The 23,663-nt window shown below is 46.7% G+C and overlaps 2 protein-coding genes across 2 annotated transcripts in view; both read right to left on the reverse strand.

Annotated features, from left to right (window-relative positions):
- Positions 1 to 23,663, reverse strand: part of TMEM183A (transmembrane protein 183A) — a 604,310-nt gene that overhangs the window by 251,636 nt on the left and 329,011 nt on the right. The window lies entirely within an intron of this gene.
- LOC126939143 (alpha-1,3-mannosyl-glycoprotein 4-beta-N-acetylglucosaminyltransferase-like protein MGAT4E) lies at positions 9,191 to 12,271 on the reverse strand. The gene is given in 4 exon segments (XM_050764126.1): positions 9,191 to 9,483; positions 9,486 to 10,367; positions 11,626 to 11,722; positions 12,147 to 12,271. Coding segments are annotated over 4 exon segments (1,137 nt in total). The 5' UTR covers positions 12,252 to 12,271; the 3' UTR covers positions 9,191 to 9,430.

A 23,663-nucleotide genomic window follows, 5' to 3' on the forward strand; every position in this document is an offset into this window, starting at 1 on the left:
AGGCAGGAGAATGGCATGAACCCAGGAGGCGGAACTTGCAGTGAGCCGAGATCGTGCTACTGCACTCCAGCCTGGGCAACAGAGCAAGACTCCATCTCAAAAAAAAAAAAAAAAAATCTCAGCTAGTAAATAGCACTGGAATTAAAACCCAGGTTTGAGTGGCACCACCGTCTGTGAACCTTCCTTTGAGCCACAGTAACCAGAGAAGAGCTTACTTATTCCCAGGGAGAGCTCCAAAGCTTCATGGAGGACTGAGACCCTCCTCTCAGGTGCTTAGCACTCACTAGGAGCTTAGTAAATGTTTGGATGAATGAGAAACCTGGAGCAAAAAGGGTTGCTGCTGGGTCCTGGAGGTGGAGAGAGGGGAAGGGAGGGGAGGGAAGGGGAGGGGATGGGGTCTCAATTGCCCCAGTGGTGTGGGCTTCTCCCCAGCTCTCCAGGAGTGAAAGATTGCCTTGGCCTCTCCAGTCTCACCTAAGAAGCCAGGGCCTGTCCCACCTTTCTCAGCAGAAACCGGCTACCAAGAGACACAAATGCCTTTCCCCTAAAAGGCAATTCAGGAGAACCTGAAGCAGCTGCTTTTGATAAAGGAAGGATGTGGCCAACACAGAGGGAGGAAAAGAGGTCAGTGGGAAAGACAGCTGCCAGACAGACCTGAGGGGGGCCCCAGAGGCTGCAGAGAGGATGGGGGTGGGCTGTGCTCCCACTTCGTTTCCTCCTCCCACACCCCCGTCAGAGCCCCCCACTCTTCACACTGGCTAAGGTCAAATTGCTGTTCACCAAGAAAGGACAGCAAGAAAGGACCCATGTCCCCCACAGCAGCCTGAGGCCACCTCAGCCTTTTCCCTGGGTAAGGGAAAGCCACATCCCTGGAAGGGCAGGTCTGATGGGGTGAGAGGGGCAGTATGTTTGGGTTTCCCAGATTCATTGCACTGAGAGAGCTGGGACAGTCAGGGAAAGGTCTGGGCCCTGCTGGCAATTTGGTGCAGACTTCAGTGAGGTTGCTCAGAAACCACCTCCCTGCGCTGGTGGGAACCTCCCCGAGACACCCACTTTTGACTACGTGAGGTGACCCAGGAGCTGCACCTCAGGCAGGGTCTAGGTTGTCGCAATCTGCATGAACTGTGCAGACTCCAGGTAACCCGTCTCTTGTATACGAGTATTTTTAATCCATAAAACAGGATCCTCCCTGCAGTGTGCTTCTGAAGATTAAATCAGATAATGTATTCCTATGAGCTTTATGAACTGAAGTGACGTACAAATGCAAGGGATTATTCACTAATTCAACAAACATCCACTGAGCTCGAGCAGTGGATTTGGAGGTAACACAGGAACCCAATGTCCAGACAAATCCAACTCAAGGTGCCCTGGGAGCTCAGAGGAGGGGCCGCTGAGCTGGCTCCTGCAGAGGAGGCAGGGATTACTAATACAGACAAGGAGGGAGGAGGTTCCGGGCAGTGCAGAGTATGTGGGTGTCAGGGAGCCACCAAACACCTGCCAGGAACCACATCATCTTTTCTCCTTTTTTCTTTGGTAAAACTAGTGATGGCTAACATTTTTCAGTGCTAAGTACCAAGCAATGTTCTAAGTATTCATTGTACTTCTCACCTCTTAATCCTCAGAGCCTGTATTCATAACCCTTTTTTACCAGATGAGAAAATGGGGTCCAGACGTTAAAGTAACTTCCCAGAGTCACTCAGCTGGTAAATGACAGGTAAACTTTGAACCCTTTCAGACTCCAAAAGCCATGGTTTTAACCTCCTTGTTAGAAAGCCCCTTCACTTTTATTCAACCCTCCAAAAATCCTCTTAAGCAACATTTCCTTAACTTGAGGATGTCACCCTTCCTCTTTCCCAAAAACAGAATCTTAATTCCCTGAGCTTTTTGTAAGAGGGTGTCCAGCTTGTGAGAGGCCAGAATGAGGTCGGCAGAGCATGGAAAGAAGATTTGGAGGAAAGTATTTATGAAGGGCCCAGGGCCTAGAGTGAACCAGAAATCAGACCCAAGCCCAAGGCCCCTTACCTCCACATCTCACCTATCCCAAAAAGTCCAAGCAAGGAGTTGGAGGAGGGCAAAGCAGCATTTATGCTCAGAGAAGTATCTTGCTTTCTGGTAACCAAGGCTGATCTCCTTGTAGAGTTCACGTCCCCCAAGGAAAATTAAGGTACATTGTGATTTTTTTTGTTTGTTTTTTGTCTTTGTTTTTGCTTTTTTTGAGACAGAGTTTTGCTCCTGTCACCCAGGCTGGAATGTAATGGTGTGATCTCAGCTCACTGCAACCTCTGCCTCCTGGATTCAAGTGATTCTCCTGCCTCAGCCTCCTGAGTAGCTGGGATTACAGTTGCCCACCACCATGCCCAGCTAATTTGTTTGGTATTTTTAGTAGAGACAGGGTTTCGCCATGTTGGCCAGGCTGGTCTCAAACTCCTGACCTCAGGTGATCCACCCACCTCGGCCTTCCAAAGTGCTGGAATTACAGGCGTGAGCCACCACGTCTGGCCAGCAAGTTTTACCACGCTGACTTTCTTGTCTTCCCCTGCCCTAACCCTCACTTGGAACAGAAGGCAAGGCCTCCACTTTAGGGAAAAAAGAATGTCCCAGAGAAGAAGGTTTGGGGGATGGGAGGCCAGTAAGGCTCACTCAGTCAGTAAACCCCCTCCCTTGACTGGCATTACCTTTAAGGAGAAGAGGGCCCAGGAAGGGTGGCATTCTCCGAACTCATCACCACAGCCCCTGGGACTATGCGGTGACCTACGTTCCTTTCTTTCCTAACTGCATTTCCCCTGCCAGCCCCATAATAACTTCCCTCATTGTCTATGCTCGCCATTCACCTTCTTCAAGGTGAAACCCACAACCCAGCACACGAAAAGGAGGCCTGTCTCGGAGACATGGCATGCCCACTTGGTTGTGTATGACTTGAACTCACATCGCCCGCATGTGAGGGCTTGGCCAGGACCTCGCCCGAACTCCACCCTAAACTCCAGGCCCCTCCAATCTTTGATACCACACCCTAGTCTGTAGCAAATAATAGGACTTTCTTTTGAATGATAACACTCATTGTAAATCATCTGCTCGCTCCTCCTAAACAATGTTAAGCCTCAAATAGGGTGGGTGGGTCAGTACGAGGAAAATGCCAACCTCTGAAAGTGGAGTGAATAGAATCAACAACAGATCGATTTGGCCATCTGCAGAGTAATCCACGCTCAGAGGGGCTTAGTGTTACTGATAGAGATAAGGGTATGTCCCAGGAATCCGTTTAGGGGACCAGTGCTTCTGAAGTTAAAAATGATTTCCAGCAAGTTGTAACCCAATCAAGTACGTGGCAACCTGAGGCAAACTCTTAACTTGAGAAAGCCTCCCCGGAGCAGAGCAAAACAGTGGTTCATAGTGTTTTTTGTTGTTTTTTTGTTGATGCTGATTCTGTTTTGTTTTTATTTTACTTTTGTAGAGGTAGGGGTCTCACTCTGTTGTCCAGACTAGTCTTGAACTCCTGGGTGTAAGCAATCCTCCCAACTTAGCCTCCCAAAGCACTGGGATTTAAAGATGCGAGCCACTGCACCTGGCCATTGTGTTAAAATCATCTTTTGATAACATTCCGAATTAGTTGCCAGCATTCAGAAAATTGAGAGGTCTAATATAAAAATGGAAATTTCCAGCTTCTCTTGACAAATGACCAGATCTGCAATGCTGTACCCACTTTCCACCAGGGCACCTGTCCAGTAAAGCTGAGCTTCAGAGAGGGCATGCGGACCCGAGTTCACCATGAGCCTACCACTCTCCACCATCCCCCAGACATGGAGGCTGAGCCTCAGTTGTCAGTTATAATGACACTTTTGCTACTGGATTCCCTTTTTTTTTTTTTTTTGAGACGGAATTTCACTGTCGTTGCCCAGGCTGGAGTGCAATGGTGCGATCTCAGCTCACTGCAATCTCCGCCTCCCGGGTTCAAGCAATTCTCCTGTCTCAGCCTCCCAAGTAGCTGGGATTACAGGCATGCACCACCATGCCTAATTATGTATTTTTAGTGGAGAGGTGTTTTCTCCATGTTGGTCAAACTGGTCTCGAACTCCTGACCTCAGGTGATCTGCTGCCTCGGCCTCCCAAAGTGCTGGGATTAGAGGCGTGAGCCACCATGCCTGGCCGCTACTGGATTCTTACACCAGGCCTACTTTACCCAGCTATGTTGTCTTGCAGCCCCTGTAGACAGGAGAATGAGGCCTCAGTCACTGTCTAAGGCAGAGGGTGCCCTGATATGATCTCAGTCCATGAAGAAAGAAAAGGGAAGTGCCATTTATCAAATATCTATTATATGCCAGGCACTGAAATCAGCACCTTACACATATTTTCTTCTTCTTTTTTTTTTTAGATATGGTCTGGTTCTATTGCCCAGGCTGGAGTGTAGTGGTGGGATCACTGCAACCTCTGCCTCCCGGAGTCAAGTCATCCTCCCACCTCAACCTCCCAAGTAGCTGGGACTACAGGCATGCACCACCTCACCCAGCCAATTTTTGTATTTTTTTGTAGAGACAGGGTTTCACTATGTTGGTCAAGCTAGTCTCGAACTCGTGAGCTCAAGCTATCTGCCTGCCTTGGCCTCCCAAAGTGTTGGAAATACAGGTGTGAGCCACCGCGCCTGGCCCATATTTTCTTCTTTAATTGTTTTGCCCACTGTGACCTCTTTCCATCTAGTCCTCACATGATGCCCATAGTGATCTTTCCAAAGCACAACTCAGAGCATTTTTTTGTCCTTCTGAAAACTGTTTGATGATTCCCTATTACCATCAAGATAGCCTAAACCCTTTCATTTGCTTCTACAGCCTTTTGTTTTTGTTTTTGAGACAGTGTTTCGCTCTTGCCCAGGCTGGAGTGTAGTGGCGTGATTGTAGCTCGCTGTAGCCTTGAACTCCTGGGCTCCAGTGATCCTCCCACCTCAGCCTCCTGAGTTGCTGAGACTACAAGCGTGAGGCACTGTTCCTGGCTGGTTTGTTTTTTAAATAACTTTTTTTGAGATGTAATTCACATACCACAAAATTCATTCTTTTCAAAGTGCACAATTTAATGGTTTTTAGCATATTAACAGAGTAGTGCAACAATCACCACAGTCAATTTCAGAACATTATCATCATTCCAAAAGAAACCCCATACCTGTTAGCAGTCATTTCCCATTCCCCTTTCCCCAGCCCCTGGCCACCAATCTACTTCCTGTTTCTATGGATTTGTGTATTCTGGATACTTCCTATAAATGAATCACACAATATGTAGCCTTTTGTGACTGGTTTATTTCATGTAGCAGAGTGTTTTTAAGGTTCATACATGTATGTATCTGTACTTCATTCTTTTTTATTGCTGAATAATATTTCACTGTATGAAGGTACTACAGTTTCCTTACCCATTCATCAGTTGGTGGATATGTGGACTGTTACCATGCTTTATTTATAATAATGCTGCTATGAACATTCATGCATAAGCCTTTGTGTGAATGTATGTTTTCATTCTCTTGAGTATGTACCTGGGAGTGGAAATGCTTGATAATATGGCAACTCTAACATTTTGAAGAACTGCTAAACACTTTTCCAAAGTGGTTGCAGCATTTTACAACCCCAGCAGCATGTATGAGGGTTCTAATCTCTCCATATCCTAGACAACATTTATTTTCCTTTAAAAAAAAAAATTATAGCCGCCTGGGCATGGTGGCTCATGCCTCCATACTTTGGGAGGCCAAAGTACTTTGGGAGGCCAAGGCGGGAGAATCACAAGGTCAGGAGTTTGAGATCAGCTTGGCCAACATAGTGAAACCCCATCTCTACTAAAAATCCAAAAAATTAGCTGGGCGTGGTGGTGGGTGCCTATAATCCCAGCTACTCAGGAGGCTGAGGCAGAAGAATTGCTTGAACCCGGGAGGCGGAGGTTGCAGTGAGTCAAGATCATGCCATTGCACTCCAGCCTGGGCGACAGAGCAAGACTCTGTCTCCATTAAAAAAAAAAAAAAAAAAAAGCCATCCTGGCTGGTGTGAAGTGGTATTTCATTGTGGTTTTGATTTGCATTTCCCTAATGACTGATGATGAAATCTTTTCATGTGCTTATTGGCCACTGGTATGTTGTCTTTGGAGAAATCCCTTAGCCCATTTTTAAAGTGAGTTGTCTTTTTATCATTGAGTTGTATGAATTCTTTTTGTGGCGGAGCAAGGTGGCTCATACCTGTAATCCCAGCACTTTGGGAGGCCAAGGTGGGTGGATCATGAGGTCAAGAGATCGAGACCATCCTGGCCAACATGGTGAAACCAGGTTTCTACTAAAAATACAAAAATTAGCTGAGCATATTGGCACACTCCTATAATCCCAGCTACTCAGGAGGCTGAGGCAGGAGAATCGCTTGAAACTGGGAGGCGGAAGTTGCAGTGAGCAGAGATGGCACCACTGCACTCCAGCCTGGCGACAGAGCGAGACTCCGTCTCAAAAAAACTAAAGAAAGAAAGAATTATTTCTGTATTCTGGATACCAGTCTTTTATCAGATATATGATTTGCAAATATTTTTTTTCTATTCTGTGGGTTGTCTTTTCACTTTAATAGTATGCTTTGAAGCACAAAAAAAATTTAATTTATTGAAGTGTAATCTATCTATTCTTTGAGTGCTTGTGTTTTGGTGTCATATCTAAGAAACTTGCCTAATCCAAGATCACGATTGATATTTTTGTTTTCATCTAAGAATTTTATTTAACTCTTACATTTGGATCTACAATGCTTTTTTACGTTAATTTTTTTTTTTTTTTTTTTTTTTGAGATGGCGTCTCACTCTGTCACCCAGGCTGGAGTGCAATGGCGTGATCTCGGCTCACTGCAACCTCCACCTCCCAGGTTCAAGCTATCCTCCTGCCTCAGCCTCCCAAGTAGCTGGGACTACGGGTGCCCACCAATATGCTTGGCTAATTTTTTTATATTTTTAATAGAGATGGGGCTTCACCATGTTGGCCAGGATGGTCTCGATCTCTTGACCTTGTGATCCACCCACCTCGGCCTCCCAAAGTGCTGGGATTACAGGCGTGAACCACTGCGCCTGTCTATGTTAATTTTTTATATGATGTGAGGTAGGGATCCAAATTCATTCTTTTTTTTTTTAATTTAATTTTTCTTTTTCTTGTTTTTCGAGACTAGGTCTTGTCATGTTGCCCAGGCTGCTCTCGAACTCCTGGGCTCAGGCAATCCTTCTACCTTGGCATCACAAATTACTGGGCTTACAGGTGTGAGCCACCAGGCCCGGCCCAACTTCATTCTTTTGCATGTGGATATTCAGTTGTTCCAACATCATTTGTTGGAAAGACAATTCTTTCCCCCACTTGATTATCTATGGCCCTTTTATTTATTTATTTATTTATTTAGACAGGGTCTCACTCTATCACCCAGGCTAGAGTGCAGTGGCACAATCTTGGTTCACAGCAACCTCTACCTCCCACACTTAAGCGATTCTCCTGCCTCAGCCTCCTGAGTAGCTGGGATTACAGGCACGTGACATCATGCCTGGCTAATTTTTTTTTTTTTTTTTTGTGGAGATGGGTTTTCACTATGTTGTCCGGGCTGGTCTCGAACTCCTGGACTCAAGTAATCCACCTACTTCAGCCTCCCAAGTGCTGGGATTACAGGCATGAGCTACTGTGCCTGACCTCCTTTGACCTTCTTAAGCTGGCCCTTTCTTTGTCCTGTGTCTTCATCATCTGCGTTACCCTCACCCAGCCTTGTCCTCCATCTCCAGATTCACTAAATGATTTACTCTGTATCACCTCTGGCCCATTTCACCGCATGCTGTTTCTTCTACTGGAAAGTCTTCCTGCCTCTCTTCCCATATCACTTGGATATTTTCTCTAATGATCTGGCAAGTCTAGGCTTAGATGTCATATCTCCCAAAAAACCTTTCCTAAGTCCCCAAGAATGTTTTGGGAACAGCAATTCTGTCTCCCAAGGACCCTGTACTTAACCTCAATGTGATGCTTAACACACTTGTGTATATCTTACTCCCACAAAAACCCTCTTCACAGATAGGAGCATTTTTTTGTGCCTGGCATGTAGTAGGTACTCAATAAATATCTGATGAATCCCAGAAGTCAAGGAAGAGGACAATTTTGAGAAGGAAGACATAATTAGAACTGTGTATTGCTGCAGAAAGTTAGGGAGAATGAGATCTGAAAAAGTCACTGGGTTTTGACTATTCTCGTCATGACAAATAGGGAAGAGTTTCAGTAGCATTGTGGATGCAGAGGCCAGTGTGGACACAGAAACCAGAGTTAAGGAGTGAATTGCTGATGAGAGAGTGAAGCTTTCGTTACAAACTTTTTTTTTTTTTTTTTTTTGAGACAGAGTCTTACTGTGTTGCCCAGTCTGGAGTATAATGGTATGATCATGGCTCACTGCAGCCTCAACCTCCTGGGCTCAAGTGACCCTCCTGCCTCAGCCTCCTGAGTAGCTAGGACCACAGGCACATGCCACCACAACCTGGCTAACTTTTTAATTTTTTGTAGAGACGGGGTCTTGCCGTGTTGCCTAGGTTGGTCTTGAACTGTTGGCCTCAAGAGATCCTCCCACCTCAGCCTCTAAGGAAGGCTGGAATTACTGGCATGAGCCACCATACCCAGCCTAGTTGCAACCTATTTGTGCCCAAGTTTATTGGTGAGGAAAGGAGGGAACTAGATTGGCACTGTGAAACAGCTTCAAGGATAGAGTTAAGGGATTCGTTTTATTGCTATTTGTCTATCTGCTACTTTCCTGCACTTCAGAGATTTTGACTTCTAATGAGAGTCCCTTTTATGGCTTTTTATAATGTCAATTCTAGGGATTCAGCCATGATTTTCCTGCCTGCCCTCCCATGACCATATACCTCATCCCCACCTCTGCCTGTGTTTGAACACAGAAGTGCATACACGCACACACATGTACACACAGACACCTTGATTTGGGCTGATCTCAGCATCCCAGGTATCTAAAGAATTTGGGAGTGACCAAAACTCTCCCCAAATGCAGATAAGCTATATGTGCCTCAGCAAAAGATATCCTATGAGAGTTGTTTGGGTAGAAAGGAAGCAACAAGTCTCCTGACATCTTGGCAGCACCAAAAGACTGATAGTCTTCTCTGTCTGCCCTTCATTCCCTTGTGTCTCCCCTGTGTTACTCATATAGACTAGAATGAAATGGCTTTAAGATTTTAATTTTTCATCCCCCTACTGATTTATCTTCAGCATTGATCCACTTGCTGCTATTTGTGATTTTTCTCCCAGAGGTAGATATGCCTGATCATGAGCCCCCCAGCCTGACCAGCTGTCACCACCAGCCTCACACAGCTCACGTGGTACCCCATACCTTTCAGATATATCTCCTGATCCATCTGCCCCTCTAAAAGATGTCCCAGCAAGGCGAAGCTGGTGCAGTGCTGAGGCACCCCCTCAGGTTCGTAGCCCAGCTCCACCTGCCCCTTCTCCAGGGCATACCTCCCATCCACAATGGAGCCCGTTATCACTTGCACCCTGCTCAGGTTTGCTGGATGGTTCAGAATCACTGTCAGGTGGTTTCCTGTACTAAGGTTGTGTGTCCAAAAGAATGACTCATCCAGAGTGTAGGCCTCCCAGGGGAAATGCACGTCGGAAACCTGCATATCAGTGAAGACAGCTCCAGGTGGGTTGTTGGGACCATCAGCATTCTTTTTCTGAAGTGCTGTGGCCTTCTGCTTGTGATCAAAGGTGGTGTAGGAGACCCTGCGGTAAAATAGGAAAGGTTTGCAGAGGATTGGGCTTTCCTGGACCAGGAGCATACGGAAATGAGAAATCAGGCTGTCAAGGGGTTTCTCCTTGTAGAAGAGGAGGAGGAAATGGGCCAGGAGCGGGAGGTCCCTGCTGTGAAACAGTTTGCCAAGGAAGCCCATATTGGAGAACTCCAGTAGCACCCATGAGTTGGACTTCATGGTGTTCACCCTTGAATGAATGTGGGTAACAAAGTTGGGGGCAAAAAAGGCATTGTCCTCTATTAACAGGAAGTAATCAGAGAGCTTTGTGGCAAAGCTCATGAGGAAGGCGTGATCTACGTTCTGCTTGGAGTAGAATTCGCCACAAAAGGCTTCATCTCTGACGCTGTCAACAGTGGGGTAGGCATCGGATGGAGCATGGATCATTAGCAACTGCCCTTTCAAGATCTGCGGGCTGAAGAGGCTTGAAATATGGGCAACAGTTTCTCTGAGCCAGGTGAGGTCAGAATCTGCCAGGTGGACCAGCACCGTGAGGTGTTTCTGCTCAGCCTTAGAGGAAACACGGAACAGGGAGACCAATGTGTACAAGAGGCTGCTTCTGTCCCCTTGCTGCACTGACGATATCCCCACTGTCAGCCATGCTGAGGAGAGGTAAAAATAGGGATGACTGTTAGTGCACAGTAATAGTGACCATTCTCAGAAGGGTTAGGGGTTGGGGGACCTTCACTCTTCCTTCCTCCCTCTTATTTCCCACCTGTTTTTCCCTTTGGCAGAGGGGATGTTTACATCCTTGTTGCTCAAAGTGTGGTCCTTAGTCCAGCAACATCAGGCTCATCTATAAGCTCATTTCAAATACAGAATCTTGATCCCTACCTCAGATTTAATCAGAAGCGGCATTTTCACAGCATCACCAGGTAACTTGTATGCACAGTAAAGTTTGAGAAGTACTAAACTAGGTGATGCTGAGTCTCTGTGGGTTCTGCTCAGTCTTCTTTGAGCCTGGAACTTTGTGGCATATGGTTTAGGGGCTCAATAAATATTAGCTATTATTTTAGTTATCATTGTTGTCAATTATGTTATTATATTGTTGTCAATTATTGTCATCTTCCCAAAGCTGTCCTTTGAAGAAGATATATTAGGAAAAGGACTTCCCCTGGAAGTCAGGAGCCCAGAGTTTTTGTCCCAGTTCTGCTACTGATTGTGTGATCTTGAGCAAGTCCCTTCAGCCATGAGTCTAGTTCCTGATCCATAAACTGGGGCAGTTGGACTATGCGACTCTAAGACCCCCTCTAATCCAAATGTTCTCTAATCTAGTGATTCCACCTTCTTATAGCAATTAACTTTAGTAACTGGCCAAGTAGGGCAAAAATAAAAGTAGTAGCCAACTTTATCTTTTTCCTCCTTCCTCCTCATACTGCTGATATATAAATATTTACCTTGGGGGAAGGAGGAGAGAATTAACTGCCAGATTTTTTTTTTTTTTTTTTTTTTGAGATGGAGTCCCGCTTTGTCGCCCAGAGCAATGTCCGCTCATTTTTACCACCACCTCCCAGGTTCAAGTGAGTCTCCTGCCTCAGCTTCCTGGGTAGCTGGGATTACAAGTATCCCCCACTGTGCCCAACTAATTTTTGTATTTTTAGTAGAGATGGGATTTCACCATCTTGGCCAGGCTGGTCTCGAACCCCTGACTTCGTGATCCACCCACCTAGGCCTCCCAAAGTGCTGGGATTACAGGCATGAGCCACCACACCTGGTCATTGTCTGCCAAATTCTAATATTCCTGGGCACAGTCTGTCTTTCTCCTTCCCTCTTCTACTTTCCTTCCTATCTGCCTGATCTCTGGCTAGCTGTCCCTACTTCCCCTGGGATACTGAATTCCTCCCTCTTGTTGGTACTCACTCTTTCTTCTCTTCTGGATTTTTTCCATATATTTGAAGGTGAGGTTCTGCCAGTCTTCGAGTGGTCTTGGGTCCTTCCTGCTGTTATAACTGGCCTCCTGGGGCATTGACAAGGGTAAACATATATATCCTTTCATAAAAAGAACAAAGTTTACACCCCAGTGGCTCCCCATCAGCTTTTCTAGGGAAAGAGGTGGAGTGAACCATTCTCCCTAAAGTGAGCCCGGCACATTCTCAGGATACCTGTCCATTGGCTAAAATATCCAGGGCTCAAGCAGTATTTACTCTTTTCTTTACCTTAATGAATAAGGAAAATAAATACAGCTTCTTCATGGACTAATAGGCCCAGGTCCATACCCCCATTCCCTTTGGAGCTTCCTGCTCTCAGGTGAAAAGGTACAGGAAGGAAGAAAGCCCAGGGGTTTTCAAGAATCTGCCTGTCCACACCATTTCCACCCGATATTCCCAGTTCCCAAACTGATAAGACTCAAGCCTTGCTACTTGGCCTTTGATAGTCATCACATTTTGGTCATCTTCAGTTTCCTTGGGGATTTTCAAAGTGATGAAGAGCCACAGGAATACGATGCCCACTGACTGTATGAAGCATTTCCTAATGGAACACCGCATCGCGTCTGTGTCAGGATACGGTTCCTACAGCAAGAAGTCAACGTGTACAGCTGGAGGACTCTCTCCCTCCAGTCCATGCCTAGAACTTCCCTTCTGCCCTCTTGAAGGCTTCCCCACTTGTATTAACCACCCTGTGTCTGCCCCCATATTCTACCTTTCCTCATCGTTAACTTATTTCCAAGATCTAAGCTCACTATGACCTCTGCCTCCTGGGTTGAAGCGATTCTCCTGCCTCAGCCTCCCAAGCAGTTGGGATTACAGGCACGTGCCACTGTGCCTGGCTAATTTTTGTAGTAGTAGACGGGGTTTTACCATGTTGGCCAGGCTGGTCTCGAACTCCTGACCTCAAGTGATCTGCCCGCCTCAGCCTCCCAAAGTGCTGGCATTATAGGCGTGTGCCCGCCATCCAAGCACACCCTTTTATCTGATCTAGGAACCTGATACAATAGAGCCTTATTCCCTGCCTGAAGAAGGAAGGTCACTTGTCTCGTGATAATATTTGTTGCGTTCACTTCATATGCTTGGAGATTCAACTTCCCCAAAGTCTCCCCTACTCAAAATGATGAAGGTTGGCTGAGGCTTTAGTGATACAGTCAATTTATCTGAGTAAACAGATGGCCATTGTACCCTCCTTACCCCTGCTTTTTTATTTTATTTTTTGAGACAAGGCCTTGCTCTGTTGCTCAGATTGGAGTGCAGTGGTGTGATCATGGCTCACTGCAGCCTTGACCTCTCAGGCTCAAACGATCTTCCCACCTCAGCCTCCCAAGTAGCAGGGATGACAGATGCACACCACCACACCCAGCTAATTAAAAAAAAAATTATTTTTTTTTTAGGATAGACTCTCCCTGTGTTGCCCAGGGTCATCTTGAACTCCTGGGGCCACGTGATTTTCCTGTATCAGCCTCTGAAAGTGCTGGGATTACCAGCGTGAGCCACCACACCCTGCCTCCCACACTTTTTAAAACAAAAATCAAACTATTAAAACAATTAAACTTGAAGTGTTGCCAAGTGTTATGCCAGATTGGTGTCTTTGTCAGTTTTTTTTTTCCCTAAAGAGTATCCTTAGTTTATTCCAATCTTTAATCTTATTCACAGACCTTGATTAGAATGTGATTGTGTTAACTTAGAGTAAAAAAAAAAAAAAAAATCCTTTCCTGCGTGTTGGGTTATTGGAATTCAGGCTGGCTCAGCCTCAGAAGCGCTTGTATGCTGCCCTCTTCCTCTGTGAGTGTTTTTTCTCTGGCGAGATGTGTTTCTCTGATTGCTTCAAGATGATCAGAGGAAAGGCTTTAATATGCCTTCTCACCCCTTCTTGATTCTTTCCCTGTGTGATCAGTACACAAAAGAAAAGCTGTAGGCCGGGCGCGGTGGCTCAAGCCTGTAATCCCAGTACTTTGGGAGGCCGAGGCGGGTGGATCACGAAGTCAGGAGATCGAGACCATCCTGGCTAACATGGTGAAACCCCGTCTCTACTAAAAATACAAAAAAAAAAAACTAGCCGGGCGTGGTGGCGGGCGCCTGTAGTCCCAGCTACTCGGAGGCTGAGGCAGGAGAATGGCGTAAACCCGGGAGGCGGAGCTTGCAGTGAGCCGAGATCGGGCCACTGCACTCCAGCCTGGGTGACACAGCGAGACTCCGTCTCAAAAAAAAAAAAAAAAAAAAAAAAAAGCTGTAGTCAGTGATTTCTGTGCTCCTGAGGCCATACTATTCGCTAATCTCCCCCAGGGATGCCTTCCAATTTAGTATTTTGGTAGAGGTTAACATGCTTCTCTCCCTTAGCCACTTCACTTTTTGATGAGTTATAAAAGTAGGCTGGGCACAGTGGCTCACGTCTGGAATACCAACTCTTTGGGAGGCAGAGGCAGGAGGATCGCTTGAGCCCAGGAGTTCCGAGACCAGCCTGGGCAACACAGGGAGAGCTCCACCTCTGTTTAAGGAAAAAAAAAATAATGATAACAATAATACTTATATCTCCAGGTAATCACAGGGATGAGGAAAAAAAAATCTTATAGTAGTAAGGCTTTACAGATTAAACATTTCTTACTTGACTTCCTTAAGGAAAGACTTTTAGTCATATATATATATATATATATATATGCACATACACTGAATAAAAAGGCTCTAGGGGCTGGGCATGGTGGCTTACGCCTGTAATCCCAGCGCTCTGGGAGGCCGAGGCGGGTGGATCACCTGAGGTTAGGAGTTTGAGACCAGCCTGGCCAACATGGCGCGAAACCCCTTCTCTACTAAAAATACAAGAATTAGCCAGGCGTGGTGGCACGTGCCTGTAAAATCGCAGCTATTCAAGAGGCTGAGGCAGGAGAATCTCTTGAACCTGGGAGGCGGATGTTGCAGTGAGCCGAGATTATGCCACTGTACTCCGGCCTGGGCAACAGAGCAAGACTCCACGTCAGGGGAAAAAAAAGAAAGGAGGTGGGGCTTTAGGGCCAGGTGAGGTGGGATTGGGATAAAAATCACCCAGTGAAAATGTGTGGGCACTCAGGCCTATAATCCCAGCATTTCGGGAGGCCAAAGCAGGATGATCACTTGAGGCCAGGAGTTCGAGACCAGCCTCGGCAACATAGTGAGACCCCCATCTCTACAAAAAGTTAAATTAGCCAGGTGTAGTGGTATGTGCCTAAAGTCCCAGCTACTCGGGAGGCTGAGGTGGGAGGATCGCCTTAACCCAGTATGTCGAGGCTGCAGTGAGTTGAGATCGTGCCACTGCACACTCCATCCAGCCTAGGGGACAGTGAGACCCTCTCTGTCTCTCTCTCTCTCCCTCAAAAAAAAAAAAAAAGACTTTAGGCAGGGAGTAAGGCTCTAATTGCAGTTAAAGGGTTTCACCACCACAGGCATAAGCTCTGTTCCCCTTTGGTACCTCCTGTGTAGTTTCCCAGCCACAGAGGGAAGACTGCTCTCATTCAGCCCTCTGAGCTTGACAGACTTCTGGAAAAGGCAGGAGACAGAGAGAGAGAAAAAAAAAAGGAGCTGGGGTGATAAGGACCAGTCACTCTAGGAGTAATGAACAGACGGTGAGACCAGGCACAGCAAACAAAGGTCTCCCCAGTTTTCTACCCTTGAGCTAAGCTCCCTCTGTGATGTTACTGTTGCGTCCTAGCCACCTACTCCCCATTGTCAGAGGAACACGCAGGACTTACATGTGACCTGTGTGTGCTTCATCACTGGGAGCTATGACTTCGCATTCACCCTAAAGACCAGCATCAGTATATTTTTAGATACTGAGCACTCACCTCCCCACCCCCACCGTGTACCCTATTTCCTTACATCTCTCCTACATTCTCTCCTTCCCTCTTGTTGGTTCCACTGACTCTTAGGCTCAGACTCCTACTCCCTTTCGCCTTCCCAAGTTCTCCACTCCTGCAGTTATCCTCTTCCTCTTCTGCATGATCCACTTCTCCCTTTCTACTGGACGATTCTCATCACTAGGAAAAGGAAGTTTATTATCTCCCAATGGGAAGAAGGCAAAAAGCAAAATACCTCCCTGAATTCGCGTTCTCTTCCAGTTCTGTGCCATTTCTCTACAACCGCACACAGCAAAGCCCCTTTAAAGTGTTGTCTTCGTTAATTAGCCCCACTTCATTTCACATTCTCCCTCCTCATCTTACTTAACCTTTCTGCAACTTTGATTCAGTTGACCGCTACCACCTCCTTTAAAGACTTCCTGGGGGCACAGCCGGATGTGGTGGCTCACGCCGGTAATCCCAGCACTTTGGGAGGCCGAGGCGGGCAGATCATGAGGTCAGGAGTTTGAGACGAGCCTGTCCAACATGGTGAAACCCCATCTCTAAAAAAATGCAAAACTTAGCTGGGTGCAGTGGTGTACGCCTGTAGTCCCACCTACTCGGGAAGCTGAGGTAGGAGAATCGCTTAAACCTGGGAAGCGGAGGTTGCAGTGAGCCAAGATTGCACCACTTGCACTCCAGCCTGGGTGACAGAGCAAGACTCTGTCTCAAAAAAAAAAAAAAAAAAAAAAAGAGAGACTTTCTGCTCTGGCATCTCTCTTGCCATGCTGATTGCTCCCTCTCAGTTTCCTTACTTGGCTCGATCTCTTCCCAACCTATATATGTAGGAGTGTCATAGGGCTCTCTTCTCTTCCTACATACTTTCCCTGGGTGATTTTATCCCAGTCCCATGGCTCTAAGTAATATACACACACACACGCACACACGCACATACATGAATGTGTGTATGTATGTATCAGGTAACTCCCAAATCTTATCTCTAGCCCCGATTCTTATCTTGATCCCTATCCTGAGCTCCAGATTACCTAACTATTCAATATCTCCAATTGGATGATAAGGTATCTCAACTTTAACAGAACCAAAATAAAACTACAGATTCCTCCTACCTCCCAAATAATTTCCTCCCCAAGTTTTTTCTACCCTAGTATATAGCATCACCATTCACCCAGTTAGAGGAAAAAAAAAAATCAAGGAGTTATACCTGGTGCCTCTCTCCTTTTTTTTTCTTTTACTCTTGATTTTTATATAGAGACAGGGTCTCGCTGTGTTGGCCAGGCTTGTCTTGAACTCCTAGCCTCAAGTGATCCTCCTGCCTTGGCCCCCAAAGTGCTGGAATTATAGGTGTGAGCCATCACACCCAGCCTTCTTTCTCCTTAATACTCCACAGTCTATTTAATCCTGCTACCTTTTCCTCCAAAATTTACCCAGAACATGACCACTTTTCAAAATCATCTCCTGGACTACTGCAACCACCTCCTAATTGATCTCTCACCTCTACTCTGATTCTTCTGCAATCTGTTCTCCACGTGGCAGTCAGACAGACTTTTCCAATTGTAAATCAAATGATACCCACTCCCTGCCTACAATTCCCCAGTGCCTTCCCACTGCAAATAAGTTGAAACCCAAACTCCTACCCATGGTCTGCAGGCTTTCACCTGATCTAGTGTTTGCTTTTTTTGTTGTTTGTTTGTTTGTTTGTTTTTTGAGACAGAGTCTCGCTCTGTCGCCCAGGCTGGAGTTCGGTGGTGTGATCTCAGCTCACTGCAACCTCCAATCTCCTGGATTCAAGCGATTCTTCGGTCTCAGCCTCCTGAGTAGCTGGGATTACAGGTGCCTGCCACCACACCTGGCTGATTTTTGTATTTTTAGTAGAAACAGGGTTTCGCCATGTTAGCCAGTCTGGTCTTGAACTCTTGACCTCAAGTGATCCACCTGTCTCAGCCTCCCAAAGTGCTGGGATTACAGGCGTGAGCCACCACGCCCACCTCTGATCTAGCATTCTGCCTGCTGCTTTGACCTCATCTCCCTCCCCACTCTCTAGCCTCAGGGACTTTCTTTTTCTTTTGTTTTTCTTGGTATGTCCCTTGGACACACCAAGCTGTTTCTTGACTCAGGGTCTTTGCACATGCTGTTCCTCTTTAAAATTTGTTTCTATTTTTTTTTTAATTTTACAATGTCTTCATGACATTCAATGTTCCTCTTCTTAGAACTCTCCACTATAGATTTTCCAATAGCTGCTTTCTTCCTAACATTCGGATCTGAGTTCTGATGTTCTCTTTGCTGCCTTAGATCATTGTGGCTAACAGCCCTTGCCACTCCTCCCATTCCATCCTCCCAGTACTTTTATCATGTATTCTGTTTTTCTCATCATTTATTTCATTGTTTTGTTTTGTTTGTTTTGTTTTGTTTTTGAGACAGAACCTCACTCTGTTGCCCAGGCTGGAGTGCAATGGCACGATCTTGGCTCACTGCAGCCTCTGCCTCCTGGATTCAAGAGATTCTCCTGCCCCAGCCTTCTGAGTAGCTGGGATTACAGGCATGTGCCACCACACCTGGCTAATTTTTGTATTTTTAGGAGAGACAGGGTTTTGCCATGTTGGCCGGGCTGGTCTGGAACTCCTGACCTCAAGTGATCCACCCACTTTGGCCTCCCAAAGTGCTGGAATTACAGGCGTGTGCCACCACACTCGGCCTCTCAGCATTTATTTCTACCAGAAGCTAACTTACTTCTTTGTGTGTGTGTTTATTGTCTGTCTCCATCCACTAGATTAGAATATAAGCCCTTAAGGGGCTTTGTTTGATTCAGTGCTGTATCCGTAGCACTTCGCATTAAACCTGATCCAGAGAACATACTAAACAAGTATTTATTAACTCGCCAATCATAGGGACTACATGATAATGATGAATGGTCACCTTTCTTGGACAAACACTACACTAGGTGCTAGAGGCACAGCGGTGTCGGGGGACTGGCCAGAACTCGAGAGAAGGGCAATATGTGGGTGATGGTTAAGCGCTCCAATTCAGGACTCAGACAGGCAGAGCTGGAATCTAGTTCTGCGAGACTTGTTGTCCATGTGACCTTAGCCAAATGACTCAGCCTCTCTGAAGCCCAGTTCCTCATCTATAAAATGGAGATAAAAATGATGGCTACCCAGGACAGGGCTGGGCTAACAAAAAATAAATAAAAATAAAGTAAAATGATGACTACTTTCAAGAGTTCTTATGAGGATCAAAAGAGATCATTCTATATAAATAGTTATTCTTAAAAATAAAAAAAAAGAGAGTATCCATATAAACATACTTGGCATATAGCAAGCACTCAATAAATGTTAGCTCTTTTCTGTAGGGAATGACTACCATCTTCAACCACGGAGACCAGCACTGCTCGCTTTCCCATCATACCTGAGAGGTCCACCTTCCCTTACTCCTAAACCCTCATCCCAATTTTTTTCCTTTTAGATTTTCACACAGATGCACAACACTCTGAGAACCTTCCTGTATCTTGCCATCCGATTCCCACTTTTCTAAAGGATTTAGAGGAGGCAAAAAATAGAGAAGGAGAAATAAATATTAAAAAGCTCTGACACCCCACCCAGGTTCCTCATCCACATTGCAGTTAGGGGTGGCCATCCATGACAGTGTGCCCGTAGCCGGTATGTGTTCCAGGAGTGGGCTCTGCACTTTGCTGGAAGCCAGAGTTCTTTAAGCCTAAGAACATGAACTAGACCCATAGGGTAGGGATAGGCCAGGAGCTCACCTCCATTCCAGCATTTGTCTCTGGGTACCGTAGCTAATGCTCCCTTGGCAACCATTGTTTTTTCTGAAGGGCAAGAAACTCATCATCCCACTAGTCTCTTCTGGCAGGTGGAGAAGGGGCATGGCTACAGGCATGTGTGATTGGCCCACACACTGTTTCTTTTTTTTTGAGACAGAGTCTCGCTCTGTCGCCCAGGCTGGAGTGCAGTGGCGTGATCTCGGCTCACTGCAAGCTCCACCTCCCAGGTTCACGCCATTCTCCTGCCTCAGCCTCCTGAGTAGCTGGGACTACAGGTGCCCGCCATCATGCCTGGCTAGTTTTTTGTATTTTTAGTAGAGACGGGGTTTCACTGTGTGAGGCGGGATGGGATGGTCTCGATCTCCTGACCTCGTGATCTGCCTGCCTCGGCCTCCCAAAGTGCTGGGATTACAGGCGTGAGCTACCACGCCCTGCCCACCACACACTGTTTCTTAAAAATCTGATGAAAGATTGAACATTTAAGAATTGGAGGGTGGGCATGAAGGCTCACGCCTGTAATCCCAGCACTTTGGGAGGCCTAGGTGGGCGGATCATGAGGTCAGAAGTTTGAGACCAGTCTGGCTAATATGGTGAAATGCTGTCTCTAATAAAAATGTAAAAAATCAGCTGGGCACGGTGGTGTGTGCCTGTAGTCCCAGTTACTTGGGAGGCTAAGGCAGGAGAATAGCTTGAACCCGGGAGGCAGAGGTTGCAGTGAGCCGAGATCGTGTCACTGTACTCCAGCCAGGGGAAAAAAAAAAAAGAATTGGGAGAGCTGAACAGGCGTGGCTCACGCCTGTAATCCCAGCACTTTGGGAGGCCGAGGTGGTCAGATCACTTGAGGTCAGGAGTTTGAGACCAGCCTGGTCAACATGGCAAAACCCTGTCTCTACTAAAAATGCAAAAATTAGCTGGGCCTGGTAGCACATATCTGTAATCCCATCTGCTTGGAAGGCCAAGGCAGGAGAATTGTTTGAGCCTGGGAGGTGGAGTTTATATAGTGAGATGAGATCATGCCACTGCACTCTAGTCTGGGCGACAGAGGGAGACCCTGTCTCAAACAACAAACAAACAAACAAACTGGGAGAGCTTACCTAAAAGCCTAAATAACTGGCTTCTCTTGAAAAATAGAAACTTGGTGCAACCCTGGTCTGAGTAGTGATGGCCCCCAGTAGCTGGACGTGCATTCTCACCTCTCCACAGACTCCACTTTGCTCACCTCCCCCATGTACCTGTCTGGCTTCTACACAGGCATTTGAGTTTTTAACTCCTGCTCTCACTCAGGTCTTGAGAGGCTCGAAGACTCTATGCTAGCTCTTGGTCTTATATGTGGCACCTGTTTAGCATAGGGTGCTATAAAGATAAGGCACAAAGTGATCCCTGGGGTTGAAGGGCTGTGGATAGAGATAGAGGAAAAGGTGGCTGGGCAGGGTGGCAGATTACACACCTGTAATCCCAGCACTTTGGGAGGCTGAGTCAGGCAGATCACCTGAGGTCAGGAGTTCGAGACTAGACTGGCCAACATGGTGAAACCCCATCTCTACCAAAAATACAAAAATTAGCCGAGTGTGGGGGCCTGTGCCTGTAATCCCAGCTACTCGGAAGGCTGATCCAGGAGGATCTCTTGAACCCGGGAAGTAGAGGTTGCAGTGAGATCACGCCACTGCACTCCAGCCTGGGTGACAGAGGGAGACTCTGTCTCCAAAAAAAAAAAAAAAAAAAAAAAAAAAAGCAGACCAGTGAAAAAATTAAATGGTGAAAAACAAATGGAAGAGAAAAGATATAATTATTGATTTTGTATATGATATCTCAGATGATATTCTGAGAGATTTCCATTGTTCATGGGGAATATAGAGGGAGTGGCTGAAATTAAGATTTAAAAAATTTTTTTAAATTAAATTAAATCTTATTTTATTTTATTTTATTTTTGAGACAGAGTCTCGCTCTGTCGCCCAGGCTAGAGTGCAGTGGCGCAATCTCGGCTCACTGCAAGCTCCGCCTCCCCGGTTCACACCATTCTCCTGCCTCAGCCTCCTGAGATAGCTGGGACTACAGGCGCCCACCACCACGCCCGGCTAGTTTTTTATATTTTTAGTAGAGACGGGGTTTCACAGTGTGAGCCAGGATGGTCTCGCTCTCCTGACCTCGTGATCCGCCCGCCTCGGCCTCCCAAAGTGCTGGGATTACAGGTGTGAGCCACCGTGCCCGGCCGATTATTGTTATTTTTTAGAGACGGGGTCTTGCTTTGTCACCCAGGCTGGAGTGCAGTGACACAATCATAGCTCATTGCAGCCTCAAACTCCTGGGCTTAAGTGATCCTCCCACCTCAGCCTCCCAAATAGCTAGAACCACAGGGGTGTGCCACCACACCTTTTTTTTTTTTTTTTTTTTTGGAGACAGAGTCTTGTTCTGTCGCCCAGGCTGGAGCGCAGTGGCACGATCTCTGCTCACTGCAGCTCCGCCTCTTGAGTTCAAGCAATTCTCCTGCCTCAGCCTCCTGGGTAGCTGGGACGACAGGCACGTGCCACCATGCCAGGCTAATTTTTGTATTTTTATTAGAGACGGGGTTTCACCATGTTGGCCGGGATAGTTTCCATCTCCTGACCTCATGATCTGCCCGCCTTGGTCTCCCAAAATTTTGGGATTACAGGCATGAGCTACTGCGCCCAGCCTTTTTTTTCTTTTTTATAGAAATGGGGTTGGGGATCTTCCTATGTTGCCCAGGTCCATTGTAAGTCACAAAATCAACTTAATGAGTTTCAACCAGCATATGTAAGTCCATCACTATATAAAGGTAATACTGTTTTGTGAAACTTTTGTTGCTGTTGCTATGTAAACAAAAATACTGGAGATTAGTCAAAGTTTGAAGCCACTGTAGTCTAGAGGGGAGAGTGGATCAATGTTGGCAGATTAAGGGGCAGCTGGTGGTGAGATCTGAGATGAGGCTTCTGTGTCCTTTTTCCTCAGCTTTAGAAAAGTCAGTTTGGTGTTTTGGGAAGATCAAAGGTAGGTACTAGGATAACATTCTTTTCCTAGCTCTGCTATTACTGTCTGACTTTTGGCTAATTAACCTTTCTGAGTCTCAATTTCTCCATCTGAAAAATGGTAACACTAATACCACTCATTTCACAGGGCTGATGTGCTCAGTAGACTATGATTTCCACCTGGCTAATGGCCGTCTTATTCATGTTACTACAGTGTTTCTAGTGGTTCTCATGTCCCTGCTTCCTGCCAGGAAAGAGGAAAAAGGGAATTCACCTGTAGCATTTAGTGTGTCAGATGCTGTGCTGGGCACTCAGCATGATTTGGTTGAACATGGAATTCCAAATTCCCAGTTACAATTGGGAATTTACAGTGGTGGTCTGTAAAGTGCTGACACAGTGTTGCAGCAGTTTTCATTCTATTGTAAGACTTTCATCCAAGATGCAGGCAATTCCAAACATTCCAGCTATCCACGGCCATTGAGCATGCCGCCAGGGGCCCCTCAGCCCAGAGACCCGAATTAGGGGTGCTGGTGGTGCCACTGAGGGATGAACAGGGAACATGAGTTTCCCTCTAATCCTTATAGCTTCTCTAAGCAGCTCACAGGATTGCTCCTTGGGAGTCCAGGGCTTCTAAAGTTGCCCAACCGGAATGGGAAGAAACAAGCCCTGAAGCCCTGGTGTGGCTAACCCTGCCCTTCCCAATCCCTGTGGGCAGGGCTGGCAGCACCGTGGGAATGTTCCACTTGTCAGCGACTGACCCCAACAAGGGTCTAGCCCTTTGAGCCCCACACCCAGGTAAACCAAAGCCCAAGACTGAGAGCGCAGTTACCCTGGAACTCAGTTGGGCTGAGTCATCAGAAAGGGATTCCAGGACAGGAGAGGAAGAGCAGATGGGAGGAGGAAGAGGCATTTATTAGTTACCAAGGTGGCTCTTAGGACCCAGACCCAGCTTCCCAAGGACAGAAACCCAGAAATGAGCGCCTGGTCAAGGTGTGAGCCATTCCCCAAGGGCAGCACCGACAGCTGGGGCTAGGGCAGAACAGGGAGCACCGAAGTCCCCCATAAGGGACCAGCTCAGCAGAAGACGATAGCATAGGAGGGGTTGCTGGTTCCTGGGAGTCAAGTAGGGCAGGGAATGGGGGAGGATGGGTTTATCTCACCCGTGGTGCCCACCCATTGTGGAGGCTCCATCAACACCGTTCTGAGCCTCCTTCCTGCTTCATGAGGTCAACCAGATTTTTCTCTTTGTCCAGCCGAAAGCTCCATCCACAGCCAATTGGAGCCACAGAAACTCAAGGCCATTTACCCTCCCTTTCAACAAATATTTGTGGGGCGTCTGCCACGTGCCTGGTGCCAAGGAGAGAGACATTACTCCTTCCCTCTA

The sequence above is a fragment of the Macaca thibetana genome, chromosome 1, assembly GCF_024542745.1.
Source record: "Macaca thibetana thibetana isolate TM-01 chromosome 1, ASM2454274v1, whole genome shotgun sequence".
Classification (NCBI taxonomy): Eukaryota; Metazoa; Chordata; class Mammalia; order Primates; family Cercopithecidae; genus Macaca; species Macaca thibetana.